General features: G+C 49.6%; 1 protein-coding gene across 5 annotated transcripts in view; it reads right to left on the bottom strand.

The window, feature by feature from the left end:
- The window catches only part of EHMT1 (euchromatic histone lysine methyltransferase 1), a 125,766-nt gene that overhangs the window by 39,579 nt on the left and 68,644 nt on the right, over positions 1–17,543 (bottom strand). For all 5 annotated transcript variants that reach the window (XM_049632660.1, XM_049632658.1, XM_049632651.1 and 2 more), the window contains 5 exons: positions 15,943–16,063; positions 11,919–12,050; positions 8,537–8,682; positions 2,278–2,421; positions 1,025–1,251 (listed from right to left, as the gene is read on the bottom strand). In XM_049632660.1, coding sequence (XP_049488617.1) covers positions 1,025–1,251; positions 2,278–2,421; positions 8,537–8,682; positions 11,919–12,050; positions 15,943–16,063 — 770 coding nt within the window. The remainder of the gene's footprint in view (positions 1–1,024; positions 1,252–2,277; positions 2,422–8,536; positions 8,683–11,918; positions 12,051–15,942; positions 16,064–17,543) is intronic.

Here is a 17,543-nt window from a genome sequence, read left to right as displayed (position 1 = left end):
AACTCCGCTTCTTGTGGAAACCAACGAAAACACAGAACATGATTCACTCAGACCCTTCTAGCTATGCTGCTCTCTGAGCATGAAAATGACTTCAGACTCACTTTCTATTTAGTTCCTTGGATCAAAGAGCCCAATTCAAGGGCAAATTCCCAGAAAAAAGTGACATTCAAAGCAAGGGAAACTTCTCCAGGGCTTCCAGGACCACGTTCAAGTTTGCTTTTGTGAATGAGCTTCAGGTTGGATCTCTCAAACCCCACCGCTCTCCCCAGGGGGCAAAAATTCCCCTGGAAGTCTGATTCAAAGTATGTTAAATTTATACATTTGCAAAAAGAAGAACAAGAAGAAACTGCCCTCCTCCCAATATTCATTTTGATACATCTACAATTCAAGTCTCTTTAATTTTTTTTTTTAAATGTTTATTTATTTTTGAGACAGAGACAGAGCATGAACAGGGGAGGGTCAGAGAGAGTGGGAGACACAGAATCCAAAGCAGGCTCCAGGCTCCGAGCTTGTCAGCCCAGAGCCCGATGCGGGGCCTGAACTCACGGACCGCGAGATCATGACCTGAGCCGAAGTCGGACGCTTAACCGACTGAGCCACCCAGGCGCGCCCCCAAGTCTCTTTTAAATGACCCTCAACAAAGTTTCACTTTTCTCTGTATCAGTGTAATATCTGTCATATTACATACTCCCAAAATGAACCATTCCCTTAAAAAAATTCTTTTCTGGTTACCTAGTGCCTTCAAAATACAATTTAGTAATAACCTGTAGCAGTTGGAGCTATTGTTTCATATTATACCCATGTGTGACACATGTATGGATGTGTATGGACACACGGAGGGACACAAACGTGTATAAGCACATATGGGGCACGGACGCAGACGTGTGCATACACACATGCGCAAGGGCGCAGACACACACACAGACGTGCAGGGGTACAGATGTGTACAGACACACACAGCAGTTAGCACTCAGAGACACACACGTTTCCAGGAGAGCTGCCCAAGGCTCTGCTGGGCACGTACCTGCCTGTGGTGGTGTCGGCTCTGCCCTCCGCCAAGGAGCTTTTGTCCTGCCCAGGGGCCAGTGTCACGGTAGAGGTTGTGTCCGCTTTTGCGATGGTCACCTCTTTGGCCTTGGAGATCTCCTCCCCACAGTGGGGACAATAGCTGGCATTATTGACTCGAGAGGCACAGTCTTTGTGGAAACGGTGAGAGATGCTGCTCTCAGGCTGACATTCCATAAAATTACCCTAGAAATGGGAAGATGAAAAATTATTTTTTAAAATTAGGGCTAACACGCATAAAAGTAAACACAGTGCTCCTGAGCCTGCACATGGCATGGGGGTGCCCAGAGGCCAGTCGGGGCCCCCAGTTCCTGGCTATGTAAGTGGGAGACCTGCATCCTACAGCCCTGCTGAAGCAGGGAGGTCACCTGACTGACCCCCACACCTCCAAGGGCCACGGCCTCACCCTCCAGCAGTTCTAACCAGAGGAGGGAGGCCCCGAAAGACCAGGCCCCAAGAAGGACCCCTGGAGTACAATCCAGGAACAGAATCGTGGAACAGAACATCGGGAAAACGGTGCTCTGCAGAGATTACCCAGCACCACCATGGGGGCACTTCAGGAAAACCCCTGATGGCCTCAAAAGGACTCTCGCTGGCACCAAGGAAGGTAACCCTCCAGCAGCATGAGAAGCAATGAGAGCAGGGCACTCTTGCCAGGAGCTAAGGGTCAATGGACATAGAGAAGCAGTGTCCCTCTTTTTCTTAGCAGAAGCAACAAAGGACACTGAAGACAAGGAAGGGCACACAGATGTGAAACCCAAAGAGCAGCCACTGTAAAGAAGCTCCTGGCCCAAGTGGGTGTCTCAGCCACGGGCCAAGTGAACCACAGGGCTCCTCGCCTTCATCCAGGCACCGTAGGCACCAGTGGGCACAGGTGTGTATGGAACGAACAAGACCGTAACCACCGAGAGATGAAGGCAAAGCCGAAGGTGAGGCAGGCCCTGTCCAGGAGAAAGGCCGCCGTGTGTTCAGACAAAGTGAACAGGAGGAGAGCGGAGGGTGCCCGGCTCACATGCCCCCACGGTCCCTGGGAGGCCAAAGACTCACAAGCGGCAAAAAGGGAGCGTATGCAGGGAGGGACCCTCCAGGCGGGCCCCCAGATTCAGGAGCTTCGGGAGGCGTTTGCCACAGCTGTCAGCTAGCGGAGGGAGGCAGCGAGCGCTGGTGCCAGGCTGTGTAGCGGGGCACTCGCACGGCTGGCCGGGCACTCACCGCTGTGCAGAAGTAGCCGCAGCCAGGACAGCACTGGTGCTTCACCATCCGGCCCCGGTGGTCTTCACACAGCACCAAGAGCGGCGCTTTGCTGGATGGGCGCATCAGCTCGTGCTTGACCACGCTGTTGGTGCACCTGCCCAGCTGCAATCAGACAGGACCAGGGTCAGCGACAGGGCCTTCGGGGAGGAGTCTGGCAGGTGTGAGTCCAAGGCAGACTCTGAGGGCTCCCGCGTAGGGCTGGAAATGCAGAGGGCAGGCAGGGCTCCATCCTCTGCACATCCGCCAGAACAGAACAGTGAGCTTGATGACTGGCCACACACACAGTGTCCGTGGAGTGGGTGGTTAACTTGCCAAAACGAGGAAAAAGTCTTGGGCAAGTTGGGGGCTGGGCCAGGTACTGAGGAAAAATGGGACTTACGCCAGGCCGGATGGAAAGGATGTTGCGGGTCAGTAATGGGACCTCAATGCGAATCCACAGAACCTACAAGCAGTCATGATGGCCAGAGCAAAACACCAGAGAAAGGGCTACTGCACAGACGACGGGCCGAACGTGGCCCAGGTGCACCCCCGTAGCAGCCCACCTCAGCCTCCGAGAAGACACCCATGCCCTGCCCAGCGACTGCTCAGCTGACCAGGCCGCCCCACAGCAAGGCCCAGACCCTCCTTCCCCGACCGACATGTGCCCGAGTGGGGGAAGCAGAGACAAAGCACAGACACCAAAGCAAAGAAGCGGAAATCAGAAGCAGTCTGGGGAGTACAAGCCGGGGCAGAAGAAGAGTGTGCAAGAAACTCACCGGCGCCCCTAGAGAAACAGACCTTGTGTCCGTTCTCACATTGGAACAGGACACTATGAAGGAAGACGCATGCTCAGGGAACAAGAGTGAGCTCTCAGAAATCAGAAAAGGTAGAAGAAATGGAAATTTCCACAGCACTGGTGGAAGACAGATGGGAATTTTGCAAAACTAAAGCAGAAAGACAAAAATGTGGAAAATAGAAGAAAACTGGAAGCTCCATCTAGGAGACCTAAAATAAAGGGAAAACAGAGAAAAGAAAAGGATCAATGAACAAGGGCAACAGGTTTCCAGCACGAAGGGCACACGTGTCCCTTCTACAGGGAGCCAGTGGCAGCCCAGGACAGTGGTACGCCCAGAGGAGATGGCCTAACCGCCAGCAAGGACTGCACGGGCCCCGCACAGCAACAACCCAAACGAAGAGGAGTGATTTCAACAGAAAAAGGAAACCGTGTCCAACCTAGACTTCTGTCCTGAAATGAAGCATTTCCAGGATACAGAGTCTCCGATATTTATCTCCCAAGCCACCTTTCGTAAGAAGCTACTGAAGGTTATGCACCACCAAGATGAGAAAGCTATGACCCAGAGAAACTGGATATGCTGAAAACACCTATAGAAATGTGTAATTCTATCACTCTAGGACTGAATTTAGAATGGGTACAAAGACAATGAAAAATGAGAAAATTATTAACTCTGAGAAACATAAAATGTTGAGGAGGAGAATGAATGTATTCCAAGCACACTGCTGGCTCAGTTGTGAACGTTGCCATCATGTGTTATGAAAACCACGAATACCGTTTTAACCAAAATTGAGGATAGAACGCAGACTGCAGGTGGGGCGATGAGAAAGAAGAATTAATTAAAAGGTGAGCACCTCTTCCCCACTCAGAAACCAGCAGGCAGTGTCTCCTAAGGAGAGGGTCAAGGAATGACAGCAGAAAGTGAGTCATGTAAAATTATGGAGAAAAACACAAGGAAAAATTAAAAGAAGTCACAGTGGCTGCCTCAGGGGAGGGAGACCGGGAGAGCCACAGCAAAGAGGTGGCACAAACACACATCAGGAGCTCTGCGACGGACACACAGTTAAGCAGACAGACACCTGACAACATCACGGACATTTACAGTTGTCACGAGATGAGATGTTGCTAAACACCCACCCCACACAGCACAGACCCGCACAGAGACTCATCTGGCCCACAGCAGCAGTGGTGCTATGGCAGAGGGACTCTGCTCAGGAGTCTGAGCACAGGACCAGGAGCCAGAGCAGGCGGCACGAGCAGACTGGGAATGTTAGGAAAGTCAAATGAAGATGCTAGAAATAACAAAATACGGAAACAGATGAATGCATTTGACTGGCTCATGAGTATGTATACTCAACAAGGAAGAAAAAGTCACTGAATGGAAAAAGGTCAATGTAATTAACCCAAACCTAAAATAGAAACAGCAAAAAGAGCAGAGCACCCACCAGCTGAGCCAATGTCAGATAACCTAGCACGCATGATGAGAGAGCCAGAAACAGGAGGGCAGGCTGGCCGAGAAGCACAGGGCTGCCAGGTGAGGAGGCTCTGGGACGAGCAGGTGCCAGATCAGAGTCCAAGAGGCTCAGAGAAAGCAAAGGAGTATAAACACTGAAAGAGAAAAACAAAACAAAAGAGCAAAACCATCCCACCCAGGCCCAAAGACAAAGAGAAAACCTCGGAGCAGCCAAAGAAAAACACCACAAGCAAAGGAACAGAAGTCTGAAGACGGCCAGCTTCTCGTCAGGAGCCAGGGAACACGGCACGGGAGCGGCATGTGTGGGTCCTGACAGTTCTCCGCCCATGAAAATCTCCCCCAAATGAAGGCAAGAAACAGATATTCTCAGGCACACAGAAGGGAGAGAACTCACTGTCGCCGCAGACCTGCACCATGGGATGGCTGCAATGGCAGGGTCCCGGACACCGTCTAAACAGAGGGAGAGCGCTGCCTGCATAGGGGCTAAATGAAGGTCAACCAGAGACTACTTTTATGTTTAATCAGTCTGAAAGATAATTATTTAAAGAAAAATAACAGCAATGTACTGCAGGTTTTTAGCATATATGAAATTAAAACATACACCAAAAGATGGGAGGGAGGATTTGGAACCATGTCACTGTAAGATTCTCACACCACATCAAATGGTGTGGCATCAGGCAGAGGTTAGAGATGCAGCCTGGAAACCCAGGGCAATCACTGCGAACATCACAGAGCCAATGGTGGGATAAACTGCAATCATAAAAAAATTCAATCCAAAAGGCAGAAAATAGAGAAAAATGAGTAGCGGATGACATAAATCTTAACACCATTAAGATGTCAGGGGCACCTGGGTGGCTCAGTCAGTTAAGCGTCCGACTCTTCAGCTCAGGTCACAATCTTGCAGTTCTTGAGCTCAAGCCTCACATCAGACTCTGCACCGACAGCATAGAGCCTGCTTGGGATTCTCTCTCTCCCACCCACCCCTCCCTCTGCCCCTCCTGCACTCTAAATAAATAAATAACTAAAAACAAAGACTGATCATATACAAGAGTAAAACCCTACTACACACTAAAGAAATCCACTTTAAATTTAAAGACAAAGACAGGTGAAAAGTAAAGGACAGGGCATGTGCCCTGCAAACACTCATGAGAGGAAAGCCAGGGTGGTTACATTAGTATCAGACAAGTGAGATCTCGGCAGACGTGCTTCCACGGGGCTGCAGAGGGACACTGCCGAGGGACATATGTGCACGCAGCAACAGGGTTCAACACACAAGAAGCCACACCAATGGGTCCAGAAGGAGAAACCCACAACTGTGGCTGAAGAATCCACACTTGTCCCTCGGCAACAGAACCGATGGACAGAGTCGGCAAAGCACAGAAGACCTGAACAGCAGGTTCCTGACAGCACAGCAACAGTGGTCACATGATTGTATGCATTTGTCAACATTCAGAAATACACACAAAAAGGGGACTTTTACCATGTGAAGTGTGCTTCCATAAAGCTGCCTGACAAGTAAAAAAGACAAATGAGCTTGTTTTGGGAAGGACTGCTAGCAACTAAATAAAGACACGCAGACCACCCAGACAAAAACAATTTTTGGGAAAACAGCAGTGGCCTAAGAATTTCCTGGAATCCCACATAAAACTGAGCAACTAGACTGCAAAGCCACAAGTCACAGACTTATTTACTACAACAAAAGCAAGCTACCACAGCTGCAAGACGCGAACGTCTGGAAGCAGACACAGACCCTGTTTAGCTACAAGACGTGTGTGATGCTGGTGTTGGGACAGGAAGAGAAGAAAGACCAAGGCAGTGTCTCTGGGAAGCAGGGAGGACTAGGGGAGGGCAGGCTGAGACCTGGGGCCAGTATGCTGCAGCTTCCAGAAACTCTCAAAGCCCACCACCAGGACTCCTGCCTGCCCAAGGCACAAGGACATCAGGGAACAGGTTGGGGACAAGAGGATGAAAGAGATAAAGCCAGTGCTTCTCATAATCTTTGGTTTCAGGGTTCTTTGTGTTCGTGCACTATTAAAAACTATCAAGGGTCCCAGGATGCTTGAGCAGCTTAGTCGGTTAGTATCTGACTTTAGCTCAGGTCATGGTATCATGGTTTGCAGGTTCAAGCCCCCCATCGGGCTCTGTGTTGTCAGCTGGGAGCCTGGAGCCTGCTTCATATTCTGTGTCTCCCTCTCTCTCTGCCCTTCCCCCACTCGCGCACGCACGCTCTCTCTCTCAAAAGTAAGCAAGCATTAAAAAAACAAACTATTAAGGGTCCCAAAGACCTTTTGTCCAGGTGGGGTATATCTGTTGACATTTTGCCACTGGAGAAATTAAAAAATAATTTTAAATTTTAATTTATTTAAAAATAGCAATAAACCTATCACGTTAACATAAAGAACATTTTAGTGACAAGAGCGGCGCTGTTCTGTATTGTCTGTAAAACTCTTTGAATACCTGGCTTAATAAGAGAGCTGGGCTCTCCATCCACTTCTGCACTCAGAGCAGCTACACCAAACTCTACAAGGGTAGTTTCATAAATGCTTTGTTGTTATGTGAGCTCTCAAACCACTGTCCACACGGTTTCAGTACTATTACGTTAAAATACACCATGTTGCACTTCGGACGACTCTGTAACACTATGGAAATTATGAGTTCCAGGAGTTAAACAGAGATTCTCAATGCATAAAATGCCAGCATATACTTTGTGAAAAAGATCAGTGAAAAGACACATAACTTTTTATTATCATTATGAAAATAGTCTTGACCTTCCAACTCCACAAAAGAGTTCAGCACAGAGAGGTCCCACACACCCATGCCAAAGATGGGGCAATCTGAGCTTCAAGAATAATTACAACGCATAGAATTAAAACCCGTCGAATATGTTTAAATACATACATTCATTAACAATATTATAAAAGAAAGAACTGGTCAACCTCAGATGACCAAGACCAAATTTACGATGTGAAGAGTGGGAAGAAACAGAGAAGGGCTCTCAGGACCCTGCGATCCTCTAGAAGATGTCTGCTGGGGGATGGAACAGATGGGAAGATAGGCCCCTCTACACCACTACCCTAACTGACAAATGAACAACATAGGACAGACAGACCATGGCCGTGCTGAAACCTCTGAGGAATTAATAAATACAGACATCAAGAGTAAGCAGCTGCTACCATCAGAAAAAGAGACAACCAGACGTTCTGCACGTCTTGTCCCGGTCTAGTCTGTCTCTGTGGCAAGCTGCAGGTGAGCAGGGAGGACACAGGGCCACGGACAGCACTGTGAGTGGGAGGCACAGAGTCCAGTCGAGGCAGCCATGTGGCCCGGGATTGTTCCACAGATAAGTCGGTAGGAAAAGAAAATAAGGGGGATTATAGATAAATTAAAAGGCAAAAGGCCAACGATGTCTCCGAGTTCACGCCGGGCAGAATGAGACTATTCGGAACATGCAGGCAAGGTAAGCACTGTGGAGGGTAGGCTGGGGGTCACTTGGGCCCAGGGCGAGCCCGAACCTTGGTGGCAAGCTACCAGAGTGCTCGCCCTGGACACACTCATTGGGCCAAACATCTGTCTTGTATCATTTTCTGAATCTATGCTTCACTCTACAACAACAAGGTTTACAACACATGGAATACAGAAAAGACCATGAGTCCCTAAGATACTAAAGGAAAGGAGAGGGAGGGAGAAACAACCAAGCCCCTGGGACCATCAGGGTACCAACTCCCCACTATGAAGAATGAGGAAAAACAACAAAAAAGACCACGTGGTTATTTGTTCTGTCCATCGAGTATAGAGTGTGTCTGGGGTGCCAAACAACCTTAGTAGTTTAGATGAGGGACGCTCTCCTGTGCCCAAGGGTCCAGCCAGAAGCTGCAGAGGTATGGCAAGCCTACAAGCCCACCAATTCTACTGTGCTTCTGGGGTCCTGCCTTAGTCCTGTCACTGCAGCGGAAGTGAGCTTGCTTGCTTACTTCGTGGTCCACGCTTTCCGTAGCCATACACTGGTTGTTGGCCAGAGTAGTGATCTCTCGGCTTTTCGGGGTTTCCATTCGGCAGCTGCAGAGGGGCACTTCCTGAAGGCCGTCCGTCTCCACCAAGTCAGGACCATTGGCCAGCCCTAAAGTCACACAGACACACATGAGCGTCACTAATAACACAGTGCATTCCCAGACGGGCGTTCACTATACTCAGTGGCACAAAGTCCCCACCTCAACACGCAGTCTAGAAAGTGAACAATTACATAGTCTTTGCAGAAACCTCACGTGGAAGGAAATAAAACAACGCCAATTACTTGCCAGCGCGAGCAGCACCCCACAGCAGGAAGGCCCACCTGCGGGTGGAGTGCCCACTGCTGGCGGGGCAGGGCGGGAACCTCTCCCACCAGCATAGCACCTGCCAGGCCCCTAAGGATTCCTTGCTAATCCATGTTCTCAGGAGCCAGGACCTAAGTTCAGAGAAAGACTATACCTTCCTCGGCTACTCCTGTATCTTTTGGTGTTCACACAAAAAAGCATACAATACGTGTTGAGACCTTGTTTTCCTCACTTGGTTTTAGAATTGCTGCCACAGAAACAAACATTCAATTCCATTTGGGAGGGTTTCTTTTCCATGCAGGACACTTATCGGACCGAGGAGGGAGGAGCTGAGGGAAGCTGGGCCAGTGGTGAGAGTACTGATGAGGGCGGCACTTCTCATCCCCAATTCATGGGGAAGACACTAGATGAGCAGTGCTTGGGGGGGGGGGGGGGGGGGGGGGGCCACAGCCCACATCTGAGCGCAGCCAGAGCCAGGCCGGCCTCGGGGGTGGGGTGCAGGCAGACCCCTCACTCCGACCCGGCTACAAGGTCTGGCTGCTTCCACAGGAAGACACATTTCGAGTTCTCTTCTTGTGAGACAGCCAAAGAAGAAAAATGGCCTCTTACTGCCATACCTCAGAGCAGGCCCACGTGGGGTTGGAGGACATGCCCTCACTGCCTCCCTACCCCTGCGTGTAATCCAAGGCTGGCCCTTACCAGGAGAGTCAGGATGCAGGTCTTCCACCACTGGCCAAGTAAGTGTCTGGGTCACCTACACTCCAAGACCATGACACCTGTCGTTCGTGAGGAGAGGACACAGGCAAACGGCAAACTAGAACTAACGTCAGAACCGCTACAAGTTTAAAACAGGGAGAGCCCTGGCGGAGACCCTGCTCGGCAACTAGGTTTTCAAATGAGGAAGACACAGGCGGTGCAGGGGCCCAGCCAGCACGGCTGAGAAGGCCGAGGGTGGGGTGAAGACCAGGCCTTCGGATTTAGTTTTCCATACACATGGACAAGAGAGCAGTGGTTCAGATGCCTCCTGAACGTGGGATGTGCTCCTGTCTCCAGCAGTGGGAGCCACCAGGGGTAGCAGGTGAATGGCTCAAGAGAACCCCACCAGGGTACCCACTCCCACTGAGCTCTGGCTCCCGCCAAAATCCCATCACCCACGTCTGGCTTCCCCTCCCATCACCTGCTGGGACCACAATGTCACTCAACCTCAACTCGGCAGAAAGGGCAGCAAAGATGCCTAGAGAGACATGCAGGCAGTGAATTCTGATGGGAAATACTCTCCACGCTCAAGCCTGGGCCATCTGGACCCATGACCCAGAACCATCACCTGCCCTCCCTCTGCACCTGTCACAGAGCACGCCCCCTGACCCCAGGCCTCCAGGGAGCCTGAGGCACTCAGTCCCTCCAGTCCAGCCTCAGGCTCCACAACTGCCTCCCTCGAGTGTCCAAAACTCAGGCTCTAAAATAAATGTACACTTGGGGCGCCTGGGTGGCTCAGTCGGTTGAGCGTCCGACTTCGGCTCAGGTCACGATCTCGTGGTCCGTGAGTTCGAGGCCCGCGTCGGGCTCTGGGCTGATGGCTCAGAGCCTGGAGCCTGCTTCCGATTCTGTGTCTCCCTCTCTCTCTGCCCCTCCCCTGTTCATGCTTTGTCTCTCTCTGTCTCAAAAATAAATAAACATTAAAAAAATTTTTTTTAAATAAAAAATAAAATAAATGTACACATGCAAATGCAACTTGTGTCTTCCATGTGCTGATTCTCTCAACTACAAGTATGACTTTTGAGCAATCACTGACTTATTAGTGAGAAGTTACCAATCATATCAAGTTTAGAAAGTCAACTTACAAAATGTCATGGAATCTCAGGAACCCTCCACTGTCTTCTCCTACTTCTCCAGCTTGGCTCCCACCAGTTTGGCCCTTACTTTTACCAGAAACAGAACATAAGCACACGAACACACAACCTCCCTGCTGGGACAAGCCCAGGTCACTCCACGAGTGAGCGACAGGAATTTCCACTGTGCTCTTCACCTGCCTCCCCACTGGGCCACAGCAGAGGAGCAGTCTGATTAAAGGAAATACTATTTCCAGCTTATATCCAAACCTAACTTCCTGAAACAAACTTAAAATCAGGTTTAGAAAAATGATCCTTCATGTGGAAAGAAAGCACAAGGTGACTATGCTGACAACTTTATGATATTACAGAGATGCTCTCTGCTCCATTTGGTGCAAGAAGAAAGACGGTTTCTCTGACGGACAAGTCTACAACTTGCGTTTTCGGCTAAAGGTGTGATTTCCCACACTAAAGAGGTGATCAAAATTCTTCTAGCATTCAAAACCCTAAAAAGCTAGTTATCTGTCCTCAGAAGACTGACAGGTTAAACCCCAACAGCAGCACATGACCCACAGCTTCACGGTCCACATGGGGTGTAAATAACTTGGGGATTTCACATTGTAAAGAGATTTTCCAAAATAGTCAGCGATTAGTTACTTTTCACTGATGAAAGACTTTGAAATGGTTCAAGAAGAGGAGGCAGCGGTGGGGAGAAAGCCCTGCACAACCGGGGCGGCTGGCGGGAGAACTCCAGAGCAGCAGGGGGCCGCAGCTGCGCCCACACCCTCACAGCCCAAACCAGCACTAGGTGGACCCTTTGTTTCAGCACAGAACGGACCTGGGCACCAATCACAATCAGAGTCAGAGAAGATGACAAAGCCACACTATTGACAGTTTTAGCACCTGTACATTTCCTGAGTCAGCAGGGCAGGAAGACACCTTTCCATCAGGAGCTCTATGTAAGAACGTGTCTGGCTGACAGAGGGAAATAGAAGCCATGACCACCAACAACCTGATCTTGTGTGAGATGTGTCACTCCAGTGCTGCGGGTGACCAGGCAAACACGCCCCTGAGGGTCCACTCAGCCACCTTTTAGGGATGCAATTAATTAAACATTCCGTTACTACCCACCAGGGGTCATCACGTTAATACAAGGCCTCCCCCAGCAAAAGCAAGATGGTGCCTGGTCTGGTCATGGCACCGACGTTCACCTTCTGCGTGTGAGGGGAGCGTCCCCTTGACACGGAGATCCAGCGAGTCCAGAGAAACTTCCATGTACCCCGTGCTGTCTCCTGGTGCCGTCTGCTCTGTGCTTCCTGAAGATGACGTATATGCTTCAGAACCTGCATTCAAAACGGACTCGTGAAACACTGCACCGGGGCCACGCCTCTCCCGTAGAGACCACAGAGAATGCTGATTAACCCACTCAAGACAACAAACTCAAACCCAACCACTGCCCAGGCCACTGAAGCCTCATTATCATTTTCTTTCCTGTGCATCCTTCTGCTAATTCCCCATGTCCACAGACTGTTCATGGGAGGAGGGGGAGCTGTATCAAGAAAAATGAGGAACTGACATATGGAAACATCTTTCTCTGGAATTACATCAAGTTAGATAAAAGCTGATCAAATAATCAAGGAAACAGATAAAAACATAGTAAATAAATGTTCTGTAAATACTACTTTAAAAAAAAACAGGAAAAAAAAAAAAACAGGGGTGCCTGGGTGGCTCAGTCGGTTGAGCATCCAACTCTTCATTTCAGCTCAGGTCATGATCCCAGGGTTGTGGGATCGAGCCCCGTGTTGGGCTCTGTGCTGAGCGTGGAGTCTGCTTGGGATTCTCTCTCTCCCTCTGCCCCTCCCCTGCTTGCAGTCTCTCTAAGATAAAAATTAAAAAAAAAAAAAAAAAAAAAAAAAAAAAAGCTTTAAAAATAAAGCACAAAAATCTGATTTGCAGGTGTGAAAGACCAGCTAATAAAAAGGAGCTGAACTACTGACAATAGCCAAAGTGGGGAAAGAGCCCAAATGCCCATCAATGGATGAATGGATAAAGAAGATGTGGCATATATATACACAATGGAGCAGTACCTGGCAATCAAAAAGAATGAAATCTTGGGGCGCCTGGGTGGCTCAGTCGGTTGGGTGTCCGACTTCGGCTCAGGTCATGATCTCACGGTCCGTGAGTTCGAGCCCCGCGTCGGGCTCTGTGCTGACAGCTCGGAGCCTGGAGCCTGTTTCAGATTCTGTGTCCCCCTCTCTCTCTGACCCTCCCCCGTTCATGCTCTGTCTCTCTCTGTCTCAAAAATAAATAAACGTTAAAAAAAAAAAAAATTCAAAAAGAATGAAATCTTGCCATTTGCAACTATGTGGATGGAACTAGAGGTTATTATGCTAAGCGAAATTAGCCAATCAGAGACAGACAAATATCATATGACTTCACTCATATGAGAACTTTAAGACACAGAAGAGATGAACATAAGGGAAGGGAAGCAAAAATAATATAAAAACAGGGAGAGGGACAACACAGAAGAGACTTTTAGATATGGAAAACAAACAGAGGGTTACTGGAGGGGTTGTGGGAGGGGGGGATGGGCTAAATGGGTAAGGGCATTAAGGAACCTATCCCTGAAATCACTGTTGCACTATATGCTAACTAACTTGGACGTAAATTAAAAAAAAAAAAAAAAAAAAAAGTAGCCGAGAAGCCACCCCACGCCGTGTGCAATGTTCCTGGAAAACCTGCCCAACCCCACAGACATCTGAGTTCAGGATTCACAGGGAAAGGACACAGGACTACAGGGACACGTCCACCTGTCAGACATGGTGGTTTATGAAGGGTATCACATACCACAGGGCAAACAATGTGAATGCAATTGAGGAGCCTGTGAAATGAGGGCTAACTAGACTCAGGCTTCCTGTGCCCTCGAGCCAGCCTGTCCACGCATCCCCAGAGAGCCCGCGTGGGTCCTTGCCATTGTGAGCGGACTTCACCAGGGAGGCCTGTGGATAGCACGCACCTACACAGGGTAATATCTAAAGCCAGCAAACGGCAGGTGTCCGTATTTCACACCAAGCTTCCGAACATTAGTAACCGATGATATGTCAGTGATCACAAGTAAGTGAGCCATAACTCAGAGCAGTGTGGCATCTGAGGCCTTTGAATGCGTGCCACACTCTGTACCTCGGCTCACTGACAGACAGGAAGAAGCCAACCACGGTGAGAAATCATCACCACAAATCTGAAGAACATGAGTAGTCTGTGCAATCTTAAACACTTTGCAGAAAGAAGGTACAATTCAAATTCCTGTGTGAATAAACATTGAAGCATGCTTCTTACACATCATATCCAAGTCTTGGGGTCTAGCAACGCTTCTGTTCGCCTGCATAAAAGCCACATGGGCTGGTCACCCGCAGCAAAGAGAAGAGGAAACGTGAGTGAAGGAGACGGAGCTCATGGGAGGCTCATGGGCGCCACACACAGCTCTCCTCTGCTCTGGGGGGACAGCGCTGCCTCCCTGCCACCCACTCAACAAACCGACGTGTGCACCGGGGGCCTGGAGACGAACAGCACGAGCCCCTCGGCTCTGGGTGCTGGTGTAAAGAGAAGCAAGCAAATGAAACAGCCCCTACGGCAACTGTCGACAAAGGTTCACAGGGCGACACAGAAAGCTGTCAATTTAAGCAATGAGGCAGAACTGGGCGTCCCCACGCAAAACGAGAGTGGCCCTGCTGCACACCATACACGGCACTAGCTCACAACTTCAAGAAGAAAATACAGGACAAAATCCTTGTGATCTGACTTAGTGAAAGATTTCAGAGATCCTAAAAAGCATGAATTTTAAAAGAAAATAATCGATAAATTAGACCTCCACAAAATTTTTTAAACTTTTACTAGGCGTATGTATTTGCAAAACATGTATATAACAAAAGATCTGTACCTGAAAACTGAAAGAACTCTTGCAAGTCAATGAGAAGGTGTACAATCTGATTTTTAAATGAGGAAAGGAGAGAAACCTTGACAAAGGAAGGTACACAGGGCCACGGTGAGCCACCTCACTACTCACTGGCTAAATACAAAGTGAAGGCGCAGGGAGGCCCGCAGAGCCCCAGCAGCGCCGGGACTGAAGAGGCCCGGCCACGACAAGGGTGGCAAGGACACGGAGGGGTGGAGCTCTCATGCTGCTGTGGGAACATAAAAGAGAGCAGTATTCAGGTTTCTTACTGAAAACCGTCCGGTATTTACCTAAAAAATTAGACATACAGCATATAACTTAGGCATTCCACTCCTAAATATTTACCCAAGATAAACGAAGGCATCTGTTTAATGACGATCATATACAAATGTTCGTAGCAGTTTTATTCGGAAGAAGCAAAAACCGGAAAGAGCCCAAATGTCCATCGACAGGTGAAGGATAAACCACAGGACAGCCACACCACGGCCAACTTTCCACCAGTACTGCAACATGGAGGACTCAAAAAGTAATGCACAAAGAAGCCACTGGGGAAAGGGTCCCTACCCGATGATCCACTCAAACAGAGCCCTAGACAGTGCTAACCAATGTGCATACAGAGCACGGAGGAGAGAGCCCAGGGACAGGAAGGGCTGGCTGGGAAGAGGGAAAGGCCACCAAGTGACAGCAAGGCATTCACTTCAGGGTCTGTACTGGAGGTCTCAGGGTCATACACGTGCGTGAAAAGTCACCACCTTACACATGAATTACATACACTCTATCACAAGCAACAAATCTTGGGCAAAAAAGCTGTAAGAAGTGACCTTTGGCCCACTAGGCCTGCTCACCTTCTGGATTTCAGGGTCATTTCGTTCCCTGATCTTCTTTTAACAAAATTATTGCCAGAACAGGGGAATGTGACCAAAGGGTCAAAAGCCACTGTGTGGACCCGGGCTGACACTGCCTGCACCCGACACCGAGGGTAGACACAGTAACCATAACAATGTTCACAAGCCACAGATTGTGGGACACACAGGGAAGGAGATGAATGACCCCCATGAGCTCAACATTCAACAACGGAGCCAGCATCAAGGGAGGCTGGCCAGAAGGAAGCCACCTGAGGATCACCTGAGTGCCTGTAACAAGGTCCAGATATTCTCCCCCTTAGAACAGTGGAGCCCTTTTTCTAATGAAATCCTATGTAGAAGCCCCACCCCCACCCCAGGCCAGCTTCCTGTGGCCCCACCGCCACCCAGAGTGTCTGCAAGTGTGGACACCACGTTTACCCAGGATACTGCTTTGCTTCTTTTTATTTCTCCGCCTCCGTTTCCTAGCAGGCTTGATCCAGGGGCTGTCAGGCTTCCCTTTCCTCTTGAGAAACTTCTTCTTGATACTGGATTCAGAACTCTGAGAACCAAAGGGGCGGGAATAGAAAAAGCAAAGCATGAGAGCTCCTGAAAGCAAAAGGTACCAGTTTTGTTTTCTTGCAAAACAGAATACCTACTATATCCTGATTCTTCAACTGGAAGATTAATTTCACTTCCAGACATTTTTCTGATCTCATTCTTAAAAATACTCATGTTTTCCCCTAAATCACTCTAAGTTGTTATTTTACAGACCAAAAAAAAAAAAAAAAAAAAAAAAAGGAAGACCAAAAGGAAGACCAAGAACATTTAAATGGAATTTATAAATCTTATTTGAATTTGGCACAAAAAAGAATGAGGAGGTTCTACTCAGGAACTAAATAAATAACCTCTCAGTGAGCAAATCCACTTTTACTTTATGCATCCATTCATTCTGCTTGTGAGAAAAGAAACACTCAAGGCCTCAATTTGCTTCAGAATCTATGTCCACGTTAATTATCTACATGGAGGACAAGGAAAGAAGTTATAATTAATTCGTAATATTTTAAGATTTTTATGACTACCTATTTCTAAAGTCTGGATGCAGAAAGGCATCTAATGACCACGAATCCGAAACAAACCCACAGAACTGCCACCCGTCACCGGTCTAATGCGAGGACCTCACATCCCTGCTCACTACGGACACACAGAGGAGCTGGAAAAGACTGTTCCAAAGACAGAGGAGCACGCGGGCCCTTCCGGCCACCCGGTGCCCGATGCCTGGCTCTGACCACGGCGGGCCAGCAGCACACACAGGACCCCTCTGCCACATCACAAGCGGCCCGATGCAGCCTGTGCTCCATCCCCTCTGCCTCACCCCCGCCCCCCCTTACCGCCAAACTTCAGACCCAACTTCCGCAAGCACTACCCCCAAGCTCACTGTTGCTTTCAACCCGCCATTCCAGAGAAACGAAGGCTTATCGCCAAACCCAATCATCCCTCCCAGGTCCCCTTCTCGTGACACACTGACGCCAGTGGCCGCCGTCGCCCTCTTGAAAGCATTTCTCAGCTCACGTGACCCTCCCCAGTCTCACATCAACTCCTCCTTCTCTGCCTAACGTGTACCTGTCGGGTGCTTCCCAGGCCCCATCCTAGGGCTCGTGCTCTCCCCCATTTCCAAGCCCTCGCTCCTCCATTCCCACAGACCCAGCGCCCCCGCCCTCTGGCCCCTCACCTGCATGTGACACCCAGCCCACAAAAGGTTCTGCCGCTCCACCTCAGACACCTCAGATCCTTCCTTCCCCCTCACACTGGTCACCGGGCAGAATCACGGCCGCGGTCCTCGCTGTCCGCTCCTCCCCAGTCCCGCCACCCCTCGCACCAGAGCCCCGACCTCCGCCCGGATGGCCGCCTGGCCCGGACCGTCCCATGAGTGCCCGTGCCAGGCCTTTGGCTCTCTGCTCAGCGGTCATTCTCACGCTCCTCGCCAAGGTCTGGGACCTGAGTCACAGGCCCTGATTCCAAGCACACACTCCCAACGACGG

Source organism: Panthera uncia, chromosome D4 (assembly GCF_023721935.1).
Source record: "Panthera uncia isolate 11264 chromosome D4, Puncia_PCG_1.0, whole genome shotgun sequence".
NCBI classification, from domain to species: domain Eukaryota; kingdom Metazoa; phylum Chordata; class Mammalia; order Carnivora; family Felidae; genus Panthera; species Panthera uncia.
This window is presented reverse-complemented; position numbering and strand designations above follow the sequence as displayed.